Source organism: Pleurodeles waltl, chromosome 7 (genome assembly GCF_031143425.1).
Source record: "Pleurodeles waltl isolate 20211129_DDA chromosome 7, aPleWal1.hap1.20221129, whole genome shotgun sequence".
In the NCBI taxonomy this organism is placed as follows: Eukaryota; Metazoa; Chordata; class Amphibia; order Caudata; family Salamandridae; genus Pleurodeles; species Pleurodeles waltl.
Window position 1 is genome coordinate 1,215,413,497 of NC_090446.1, and position 12,854 is coordinate 1,215,426,350.

A 12,854-nucleotide genomic window follows, 5' to 3' on the forward strand; every position below is an offset into this window, starting at 1 on the left:
AATGCAGCACCACAAGACAACAAGTAACGAGGGGGACCCGTGGAGATTTCCAACGTCAACTCACTAATCATTTTGCTAATAAAAGAGCTAGGTCCATAAAACGAGAGGTCACTTTGGAGCCTAGGTTATTAGCCTAATGTGCTTTGTTCTAGTGTGCGCCATTGGCAGGGACTTGTCAGCTCTGTTAACATTGCCCAAGTGCTCGACCAATGTTCTGTGAGTGCCGGGCAAGACAACAGCATTTGCGTAAGATTGTATCGTGCATGGCATTGGGGGCAGCACAAAGAAGCAGTGGGAAACATCGCACTGAGTTTATGTAGCGTGAGGTATGCCCGGTGAAATACTGAGAATTGTACACATTTAAATCAGGAGTTAGGTGATATCTTTTTGGAATATTGCAAAAGAGAGGTCCATTCTTTATTAATGATCCCTCTGTGGAGTTTCATTTCCCATTTTGTCTCAATAGATGCCATTGGTATTGTAAGATGAGCTCAGAGCCACCGGTATAGCCATCGGATAAGGTGTCTGCCGTTAGTATACCATCCCCAAATAAATCGCTCAGGGACCAAACTCATTCCCATTCCCAAGGACGTAGCATACCAGCAGTTACATACAGTGCGGGCGGGGGTTGCATTTGGAGTGTAGGGTATCAGGAAAGCTGTATAGCAGAAGGTGGTCTTCAAATAAGTTCAAATAAGTTCCTGCAGATGGTATGGGTGGACTCGAGCACAGCAGTCTGTGTAGCTAGCCCTGCCGTAGCATTTTGGTGGTGTAGCTAATTTCTCCTAAGTTATGGCTGGCCAGCCAGTATGGCAACCATTGTAACTGTCCAACCATGCAATAGACTTTAGTCTGGAGTGCCTATGACCCCTTCATCTGTTGGGAATTGCAGTTTTGCAAAGGTAATTTTCTATGTCGACTGCTACCCAAGTTAGTTCAGTGTGGAGAACGTACAGGTCGGCACTAGTATCACCAGGTTTACAAAATAATACAGTAGATGAGGTAGTACTACCACTTTTGCCAAGGCTGGCCAGCCTGCCACTGATAGGGGCAGCGTGGCAGCGTGGACCTTAAGCTCAAATGTGACCGGAGCAAGGTAATAGCCCGCATAAGGTTACCTTCAATTATATCCGTATGCTCACAGTACACCTGGATGCCGAGGTAGCAAAAGGAGACGGGTGTCAATTTGACCTTCAGGGGCCTGAATTGAACCAAAGGTCCCCTTGGTTGTCATTAAAAGAAAATGCATATTATTTCTCGGTATTGATCCAGAGACCTGAAAGTTCGCCGAACTTGGACATCAGCTGGGCCACGTTTCCCAGGTCGCCCCACATGTCCCTATAATATAGGATCATATCATCCACGAGGAGAGATACTGATTGAACCGTGCAATCTATTAAGATTCCCCATCCCTCGGCCTCTTGATGAATTTGTTGTGCAAGTGGTTCCATCACTAAAACAAAGAACAGCTGAGACAGTGGGCATTCTTGTTATGTCCCGTGTGATATCCGGTATGAAGCCGATATATGTGGTCCCATCCTAGTTCTTGCAGTGGGTTCTGTATACAATAGCTGTACCCAGCAAACATAGTCTGTGGGTATCTCAAAAGCGGTAAGCACTGCTAGCATATAGTGCCAGCTGATGGTAACGTATGCTTGCCAAATGTCCAGGGAGAGGCATACAGCATAGGGGTGGCATTTAGGAGTGGCATACAAAACATGGAACAGCCGGCATATGTTTAAGGAGATACTACGGCAGGGAACTAAACCACACTAGTCTATGTGTAGTAAATGAGGGAGTAGAGGCAGTAGCCGGAGTGCCAGAATCTTACTAGGGATCTTATATTCTGTATTTAATATTGACAGGGGCCTATAAGAGGACATGTCGTTGGGCGCTCTGCCAGGTTTTAGGAGGGAGGTTACTAATGCTTCCTGGGTGGAAGAGGGAGGTGTCCCTTTTCTCAGAGAGTCTATATGTAGCCTCTAGAGCATAGGGATCAGTTGTTTAGCATACATGGAGTAAAATTCCACTAGTAGACCATCAAAGTCTGGCGTTTTATTATTATGCGTAAGTTCCATGATGGCGTCACGTTCCTCGCTCATCGAGATAGGAGTTTTAAGAATCTCCCTATCAACTGCACACATCTTGGGGTGTATATCGAAAGGATAGGTGTAGGTGACTGTTCTGGTTAAATCAGGCCAGGGTTCCATATTTAGTACGAAAACGAGAAGTGGAAGGGGCCAGCCTAATTTTGAATGGAGGTGTACAGTTGCCATTGACTCGGACCTTAGCAAAGGGCTCTCTCTAACTACTAAAATTCAAGATCTGAATTCAGGGATGAAGTCAAATACATCAAGGTTCTCAGCAAGGAATAACCAATGTACTCTACAGTGGCGTAACAAAACTCGAGAGGCCCCCCTTGCAAGGTACATGCCACCCACCCGCCCCCCGAACTCAATCAGAAGCTAACAGGCCGCAATGCAGGGGCTGCGGGGGCCTATATTATGCCACTGTCTATTGGATGATTTTAAAAATCATATTTAAGTCTAAAATAAGTCTAAGGTACTAGAAAGAAAATTAGATGAAAAGAAAAAATATACAGTAACTCACCGAGGCTGCTCTTCTGCAGTTCACATCGCGATCAAACACAGCAGCAATTATCAAAGCACTGTAGAGAAGAGACATATATTTTATTATTTGCTAATGCCACTGCTACTTTTAATACACTGCAAAAAATGCTCAAAATAATCTTAAGAAAAAGGCAAGTACGTACGTGCAACAGTGCTAACATAGCTCAATTTAGGGGCATATTTCTAATATGAGTCACTAAAATGGACACCACTTTATCATTTTAGAACCCATCTTTAACAGCATGTTTAGTCTTTTATGAGGTGGCCTCCTTTAACCGACTACCATTCAACTTTCCAAAATGTTTGCTAGGGTTGCTTTGAATTTCTTTGCCAGATTTCCTAAAAATCAGTAACAAATGGTAAACGTTGCAAGGAAAGAAAAGGGTTGCAAGGAAAGTAATAACAAGAAACAGTAGAAAAATTTGATACCCATTCTTAATCAGTGACTCGCCATTTCGTGGCATCTTAAGCATCACCACTCGCACTCTATCTCCAAGCGTGCTCAATTCTAAAGTGTGTGAATCTACCACAGACCTGTTATGGAAATTGTTCTGCTTTTGTGTGCAATGGTTTCACTCCTTCCCATCCTGCTCAGACATTATGCTAGGCTTCCTCTTGCCTACTTGTTCTTCCCAAGATTTCTAGGGAGGCTGTTCTTGTTCTTATACGGTTGCTGAAGCCTGGAACTCCATTGCCACTTGCATGTCATTGCAAACCTAAGCAGAAAACTGTGCTCTCCACAGCCTAACAGTCATCAGAAAATGCCCAATTACCATTTTAGTGTTATGATGAGACAAAATGCCAAAACGGGCAACTGTGCCACTATAAATCTAAAATAAAATGCTAAATAGTGTAATAAAACGGCAAGCCTCACACTGAGAATTTTACAAATATACTATTTTAGAAGATATATTGGTCAAGAAGGGTTATATCAAATAACCATGGACAACTCACCATCAAAGAATGACCCAAAATGGAATTATTCTACTTAAGGCAATGAGGTTGACCAAAAAACAGATTTGCAGAGGCCTGTAACCAAGCAGGATTCTATAACTAATTACATGAACTGGCTGCTGAAAACATCTTTATACCCTGGCTCACAGTAGTATGACAAAAACTCCTTTGAGAGTTGGTTCCTGAGAAACAGTTATCATGATACCTGTGTCTCTCTTAACCCTTCAAAGTTTGCTGGATTTAAGGTGGGGCGGCACCGGAGCCACCAATGAACAATTCCAAAAGATGTCTCAGGCCAGTATGAAAGACAGTCCCTAGAAAGGGGAAAATGTGGCAAACCTGTAATTGTCAAGTTTTTTCCTATATGTTTTCCCTGGTTCCACTGTCATTGCCACTCACATTTCCACCTGTGCTAGGAACAGATTGGATACTGGACTGTTGAAGAGACAATGGAAGAAACCTCCCGACTTTAATAAGCCCAAGATGCTAAGCCTTGGAAGCAAAAACAAGGACTGTTGAAGAGACAATAAAAGAGACCTCATAACTTCAATAAGACCAAGATGCTAAGACTTGGAAACAAAAAAAAGTTTAATGGTGATTGTGTGTTGGTTGAGATTTGTTAAATGGTTAAAATAAATAAAATGTGCTTTAAAAAGTGCAAAGATGAACTCTTCATGAACCATTCAGTCAAGCTAAGCAATGGTATGGAAAGGTGTGACATTTTCAACTTTCCATACATATAAATACTTTTTTCTTGGGGAGATGAATGTGGTTCTTCTAAAGAAGATGGAGCAGTTTTGAAAAACAGCCTAAGCTAATCCAGGTCAAGCCCATAACAAAGCTCATACTTCCAGGCTTCTCCTTGCTCTCCTGAATGATCTGTGGCATCACTAGATTGGAGAAAAGGCACACTCTCCCCCATAAAGATCATCCTCTAAGGAATCAGGACATATGCCCACACAAACTTCTTCATCTACTAATTTGGACGGTCATAAAAATTTCAGTGGTTGGGCAACCCATGTTGGGGCCCACATCGATAAATGTTCATGTAGTGAAAGGAGCTTTCTAGTCATACTCTCAACCATCTGATAGAAAGGCATAGGTCAAAAGGTGGATTCCCACATGTCCACAAGCAGAAGGCACATCTGTTTGGAGGTCAAAACGGTTGTGGTATTGTCTGTGTGAATCATCACTATTCTGGATTTCAATACTGGAAGAAGAAATTTCAATGGAAGAAAGATAGCATTATCCACAGTATGTTCATACGGAATAATAAATATGGCATGTCACACAAGACCCTAATGAAGAGTTCTTCTCAATGTGCCCTCACCAATAATTTGAGCAGCTCGTGGTGATTTGAATTTGACAGAAAAGAGGAATGCCACAAAAAGTTTGGAGCATGTTCTAACAAACAAAATTTCAGAACTAGGGATGGACAGTATGGGATGTACATGTGATGGCCATCCAGCAGGTTGCCCTTTGTGTTCCCCGCATGAGGCTGCAGGGACTGGATGTGGAGTCTTTCATGAGGTACTACCCCTTAGTAGGAGACCTATAGACCCAGAAGCCTCTGGACACACCAGGTTCTCACAGTCTTGTTCCATATTATATTACTAAAGGCTACTACCCTTTCTGGTGGAAAGAAGGCCATTGCTAGGCTAAAGTTGATGATTGCCCCCAATGAAATAAAAGCTTTAGGGGGGCACCAAGGAGGGTTTGTGGTAGTTCACTGAAAGTATATGATTGTACTGGGTTTTTGTAGGGTCCTCAAGGTAAAGACTAGGACGAACTCTGCCTAGCTTGATTCTGCTGGATGATCACAGAGGTTGGTGTAGCAGAAAGGACACCCTTGGGGTCAAGATCTCCAACAAGGATTTCATTAAGGTATTTGAGACCACATGACGTTGCCATGTGCTGGTAGTGTTGGTTTCTCACCATAAAATAGAAGCACTTATGTTCTTGCAGGAGGGCTACACATCCAATCTTTGTTTTGGATAACTCCTAGGACCTGAGCCTAAGTCAGCATTTTTAATTTCTGCAGGGGATTTAATTGGTTGAGGTTCCAGAGATTTAAAACAGGATTGAGCTGTGGGTATTTTTTCCTTATCAGAAAGCAGTGGGATTAATATGCAAGTCCCTGGACCGCATCTGTCCCAAGACACAGATTGCTAACTCCGAAAAATGATTGTGCTAGTTTTTCTGAGCTTGGGTAGGAACCTAAGACTCATGGTCAAAGCTGGCCTTGCTGGAAAAGTTGCTGCTGCTTCTAGACTATAGATGACCACATACTTCATGAGAGGAACTGGAGGCAACCTAGCATGTGTCTGGATGCAGGAGTACAAGGTATCTGGTATTAGATTGGACATCGGAGAATGGGTTCCCCCAAGTGCCCAAGCGAGGAAGAGGACTTAAAGGTTCAACTGAGCCTTCAGAACAAGAGATGGTTTCACCCACTGAGGATCCTTAGCAAGAGGGTGCCTTGTGCCTCTTTCCTGGAAACTGACTACTGGATATGGCTGTCTGATACCAAGGGAAATATGGTGCCTCGGGATACTCTTAGTTGCACAAAATGTACAGCACCAGTGGGGGATGACCTTCAAATGGGAGGAGTAGGATCTCTGAAGAGGATCGCACTGCTACCTCACCAGTATAAAGGATGCAATAGACTACAAAATCACAAAAGAGAGTACGGGGTTTTGGAATTACAAATGGATTGAGAGTGTGCTAATTGCGTCACTATACCAATCTTAAATCTCGACTAAAGATAAATTGTGGATGGAACGAGGGGTGGTTTGAGGTCTGAAGAGGGGGATTTCCTTTACGGACTAGGTGGTCTCACACACTATATAGTGTCATGCTTCATCATATGACCACCTAGCCCCACCCAGGTAGGACAATACCACCTGGGCGGACTCAACCTCGCTGTTAAAGGAACAGGAGGGAGTGCGTAAATTAGTTTGATTTCTGGAAAGGAGGGATCCAGCTATGCTATGGGAATAAAAACACCTACTCAGATACCAGGGTGAGTTTAATAGAAGGTTCTGTGTGGTGTGATTAAAAGAAGTGGGAAACCAGTGTGAGAACAATGACTCACAAGGTCACCTATCTAGAGAGAGTAGCCGACATGTTTCTGCCCTTGTCTTTGAGCTATGGAGGGTCTCTGGGCATTCATCAGGGCGTTGGATCCCTGTTGCAGATGCTTATAGCGCACTGCAGGTTTAATCGCAGTAGGAAAAAAGGTGGGAAGGGAAGGAAGGGCCTACCTTAACCAAGGGAATACCTGGGGAGGACCTTAACAATAGAGGCTACTAGCCTCTGGTATCCTGGAGAGGGAGCGTCCCCTTATAGTCAGACTTGCATCAAAGGTGGGCGCTCTCTGTGCGCCTATACCGACCTCTCTATCAGGACCGCTTGGTAGCCTCTATTGTTAGGGTCCTCCCCAGGTATTCCCTTGGTTAAGGTAGGCCCTTCCTTCCCTTCCCACCTTTTTTCCTACTGCGATTAAACCTGCAGCGCGCTATAAGCATCTGCAACAGGGATCCAACGCCCTGATGAATGCCCAGAGACCCTCCATAGCTAAAAGACAAGGGCAGAAACATGTCGGCTACTCTCTCTAGATAGGTGACCTTGTGAGTCATTGTTCTCACACTGGTTTCCCACTTCTTTTAATCACACCACACAGAACCTTCTATTAAACTCACCCTGGTATCTGAGTAGGTGTTTTTATTCCCATAGCATAGCTGGATCCCTCCTTTCCAGAAATCAAACTAATTTACGCACTCCCTCCTGTTCCTTTAACAGCGAGGTTGAGTCCGCCCAGGTGGTATTGTCCTACCTGGGTGGGGCTAGGTGGTCATATGATGAAGCATGACACTATATAGTGTGTGAGACCACCTAGTCCGTAAAGGAAATCCCCCTCTTCAGACCTCAAACCACCCCTCGTTCCATCCACAATTTATCTTTAGTCGAGATTTAAGATTGGTATAGTGACGCAATTAGCACACTCTCAATCCATTTGTAATTCCAAAACCCCGTACTCTCTTTTGTGATTTAGTATTGTGTTTGGGGAGTCGAGTACGATGGGTGTCTTTTCCCGCTCCCTTATACTCTCCCGTTGTGTACTATTATTGCAATAGACTACAACCTGTGGCCGATACCCTACTTTCTAATGACAAAATCCAATGTTTTCAACTAGTTTGGTGCAACGTTACTTTGTAGGCAAGTCAGGCGGTGCCACATCTCAAACTGATGGTGATGCAGTGCAAACATGCTCCAAATGAGTGTTTCCAAACAGGAGAGAGAGTGGTTACGTGAGTCACCTAATATAATCTTTTAATGAATTGACACAGTGGGCTTAAAATCAGAGCACCGCCTCATAAGCTACCCAAGATGAAGAAAGAAGAGTATTGAAAAAATAAATCAACACTGATCAAAAAAAACTGAAAGGTCAAAGAGTAATGGAGCTATGGCAAGAGAAGTATCTTATAATCCACTTGTACAGTGGGAAAAGGGATCTGGTGTTATAGGGATACTGCATATCCACAGTGCTGGAAAGTAGGGGGAACCCATTGGATCCCAGTTCCTGCAGCTAATTCCCCAGATAAATATGTTGAATTTGTCCTGGTGTCCTATTTTGACAACAGGACATGATTTAGCAGTGCCTGCACGTTGTCTGCATTCAGTTCCGTGCAGCAACGTGCAGGCTGCACGGGGCACTTTCTTATTTTAAAATCTAGAAGCTAGCAAAACAAAAGTCCTAAAGTTAAAGGGCCATCAGTCCTCCTGTAGTTTAGGTATCAGCCTTGCTGGAATCCGGCTGAAGCCTATTAAGTAGACTGGAATACCGTGGAAGAAAACAAAGGGACACAGCTTGTTACTACTTCCTACTTACTTAAGAGAAACTATTGGAGGCAGGTTGTTCAACTAATCTATGCATTAGATGTGCCTGTACTTTAAGAATGCAAGGTTTAGCTGCCTTTGTATTTACAGAAATGTTGATTTAAATGACACCTACTATATTTTTAATGTAATCCTTTATGTAGCACTACTTATCCCAGTGTAGGGTGTCAAAGCGCTTTACATCGCAGACACAGGCACAACAGATCATGCATGTGTGGAAGAAATGTACAGGAAATATTACATAAAACAATGAGGGTTATAAGATGTAAGAAACACATCACCCAAGCTTGTAGACATTATATGTTAGGAGAGGATGGTCGGGAAAGACACAAGTCAGGATATAAAACGTAATGAAGTGATTGTGGTTGTCCGTACTAATAAGACTTTACAACTTCTCAAAATAACCCAATCTTAGAATAACAACAGACTAAGGATCTAAACCCACAACTTACAGTTTGCATGCAGCACCTTGATGCCAGTAAAAGTTCACTTTGCTATATTCAAAGGTTTGCAACTTATGAAATGGAAGTAACAAAACGATCTCAGTGTCAAAGCAGTAGCCCACTTACATATCTAAATAAAATATATATCTATGAGCTACATGTTACTTGATGTGCTTTGCAGCAGCACATTAACCCTCTATGCTATGTTATGAGTCAAAATTGTCACTAGACAAAACACAGAACTCTCCCAGTACTGTGGGAACCCCTAGAGTTATAAAATCCCTTCAAAGTTGATGCACACACAAATGCCCTGTGCAGCAGATGTCTTACCCAGGAAGATATTTTACAATGCAGCCTCTTTGTGACCAATGAAGCAATTTATAATATATTTGCTGTCACATACGTCCACTGTTGCCAATCCCTCCAAAGCAGATTTTTTTGTAACTAAATGTATGAGTTGTCTGTCGGATTCTACCCCTGTGCTCTGCCACACGTTGACAGCCAATTTATGGGTTCCCCGAGTAAATATTTTCCAATTCCAGCTCTGCATATCCATCAAACAATGTGCAACCTTTAAGAACTTTGAATGGTGCCGGGACTCTGAGGCAAACTGTGATATCCTTTGTACAGAAAGCTTTGGCTTAATCCTTATAATGAATGAGTATTAGTAGCCACTATGGGCCAAATGTAGGTATGTTGCAAATTGCGACTTGCAATTTGCAAGTCAGAGCGACTCGCAAATTGCAACTCGCAATTTGCTATGCAGAAAGGTGTCTCAGGCACCTTCTGCGACTTGCAATGGGGTCGCAAAGACCCACCTCATTAATATTAATGAGGTGGGTCGCACTTTGCGACCCCATTGCGAGTCTGGGCACTCACGGGGATGGTGGCCTGCTGGAGACAGCAGACCACCATGTCCGTGACTGCTTTTCAATAAAGCAGTTTTTTTTTTTTTTCCATCTGCAGCTCGTTTTCCTTAAAGGAAAACGAGCTGCACTTGGAAATAAATACCAAAACCTTTTGTTTCGGGTTTTTTCCGAGCAGGAAGTGGTCCATAGGACCACTGCCTGCTCTGACAAAATATTTTTGTGATCATTCACAAAGGGGAAGGGGTCCCATGGGGACCCCTTCCCGTTTTCTAATGAGTTACCATCCACTTCAAGTGGATGGTAACTGCGAGTTGATTTGCGACCGCGAAAACTTACATCGCGTTGCGAGTCGCAAATAGGAAGGGAACACCCCTTCCTATTTGCGAGTCGGAAACGCATTTTGCGAGTCGGTTCCGACTCGCAAAATGCGTTTCTGCATCGCGTGAGGGCTTTTGCGCCTCGCTACATCTGGCCCTATGTCTCCTAAAGTCACGTGACACCCCACTCCATTTTCACCTGCATTTTTTGTTATTTTCTAGTCACTTTATTTTAGCTGTGTTCCACCTCTACATCATGTCTCCAAATATCATTTAGCCTCCTTTTCCAGTCTCCTCATCTGTCTCGTTTTCTTTACCCTCTATTTTTGTCTGGGCTATGCCATCTTTTAACTCTATTCCGACATTCATTACTTGCTATGGATTCAAGATCGTTGTTTCCACTGCGAAAGAATGTGTGGTTTTAAGTACAGATCCAAAATGCCCTCAAGTCCCCGTGAGTTAGGGACAAGTGGATACCATCCAGTGTGGATTGTGTGCTGCTTCCCAGGAGAGGGTGCATACCTCCCTGCTTGAAACGTGCATCCACAACATCGAAGGCCAGTCCATCGCAATCCGTAAAGTAAAGTGGTTATTCTGGTACTGCATCCGGGCGTTTGTAATCCCATTACCTTATTTACGGGCGACTAGTGAAGTTGCTTCCTTGTTAGAAGCAATGTTTGGCATTTTAGCTCGTTTGTAATATTAGCTAACGTGATAGGACTTTATATTGGCTTTACAGTGCTCCTCAGAACACGATCTGTTGTTCTAAGGAGCTTTCTCAGCAGTCTTGTGACTTCACGGTGCCTTAACCAACACATGCTTTTGCTGCCCAATTAATGGTATTTATTTTATCAAAAGTATGATAGGCTGAGTCTCAGACACATTCAGCGTAGAAGATTCATAGAAAGGTAATGCGTATTTTGGTAAAGGGATTATGCGAAATTAAATGAAATCACAATTATAATCGTCATATGTGAGTTTACAAAGCTAGTCTAGCATAATTAGGAAAGAGGACGAAATCATGGCTATAGATTTCTGTACCCAAAACAAATGTGTAAATACGCAGCCTGTATGCCGACAAGTGTACTGTCCACCTGCTGTTGACATAACAATATTGGTTTTGGTATCAACACGCCTAGTAGTAGCTAAAGGGGAGATTTGGTAGCAGGCTCTGCCAGTGTTACCTGAGAATTCACAATAAAAAGCACACTGTCTCATATGAACAAAGTGAAAAAACAAGGGTGTAACCTGCTGAGGGCTAACCGCACATACTGTGTGTGTGAAGACAAGTGTCACTGTATGCCATACACGCAGAGGCATGGACAAAGGAACACAACGCCCGTCGCATCGGTGTTTGTTAATCCAGTAGTTGCTTTACACAGGCCTGGTGTGCCAAAAACACCCAAACCGCCTATAGCTTTTCAATATCCGTGTTGGTTAATGTACGGCTGCGTCACCAGATGTTCCCAATGACCTTCTGCAGTGTTCACCTCTAAACCTTACGCTCTCCGCCATGGAATAGAACAAGTTCCCTCTCCCATGAAACGGTATATTAATTAATTCCACATGCAATGACGACTTTCTGGGGGTACTTTGTCCAGGTATTTTCCGTGAGTTTTGCCACAGCGATAACATACAAAGTGGGAGAAAAGACATTTAGGCACCATTTTAAATGTCAAAAAAAGATTAAAAATCGGCCGGATCCAAACTCGTTGCGGTCCAAGAGTATTGTACAGGAGTGCAAGATTAAAGCAAGACTGTGCGTGTTTTGTTGATTTACTTCGCTGTTTTACAGGGTGCCAATAGAACAGAGCAGCCACTTCATAATGCAGGCTAGCAATAGGATGAGTAGCTAGGTGTCCTCTGCAGGTGCCTCGCCAGCACCACACCCCAGAAGAAACTGCCATATTCAATTCTTTGTATCTCGGAAGACCAAGCAGGGTTCGCCTAAACCACTTTACATTAAGCCCTCTGTATGGAGCCATTGGTACAAGGGATATGTAACCACAAGATAACCAAGGGAATACTGCTAGGACCTGAAATGTTTACCTGACAATATTTGTAGTTGACATCTTCATATCCCTGGCTGATCCAGTCTTTTCCTTGTCAACACTAGAAGACTTGAAGGCCCACTAACGGGTCTCAAGCTTCAAGATAAATATGGATACTGTTAGACTTTTCATCCTTGGCGTGGTCTCCCTTAACTTTTTGCCTCTGTTCCCCAGGTTGTTAATGTGTGCTGGACTCCGATTTTACTGTTTTTGTTACTCTGGGCGCTTTACCACTGCTAACCAGTGCTAAAGGGCAAGTGCTCCTTTACAAAATGTGTATGTAATTGGCTTATCCATGATTGACATATTTGATTCACCAGTAAGTCCCTAGTAAAGTGCACTAGAGGTGCCAGGGCCTGTAAATCAAATGCTACTAGTGGGCCTGCAGCACTGGTTGTGCCACCCACATAAGTAGCTCTGTAATCATGTCTCAGACCTGCCACTACAGTGTCTGTGTGTGCAGTTTTTAACTGTAAATTCGACTTGGCAAGTGCACCCACTTGCCAAGCCTAAACCTTCCCTTCTCTTATATGTAAGACACCCCTAAGTTAGGCCCTAGGCAGCCTCAAGGGCAGGGTGCAATGTATGGTTAAGGTAGGACATATAGGCCCTCATTACAACCCTGACGGTCTGCATTAACCCGTTCTGTGCCGAGGACGTAGTGGTTACGTCCTTCGGCACAGTGCTGCTG

General features: G+C 43.5%; 1 protein-coding gene across 1 annotated transcript in view; it reads right to left on the reverse strand.

Moving 5' to 3' along the window:
• TBCD (tubulin folding cofactor D) overlaps positions 1 to 12,854 on the reverse strand; it is a 1,666,801-nt gene that overhangs the window by 879,513 nt on the left and 774,434 nt on the right. Inside the window, 1 exon segment of the mRNA XM_069200356.1 lies at positions 2,611 to 2,700. Coding sequence (XP_069056457.1) covers positions 2,611 to 2,700 — 90 coding nt within the window.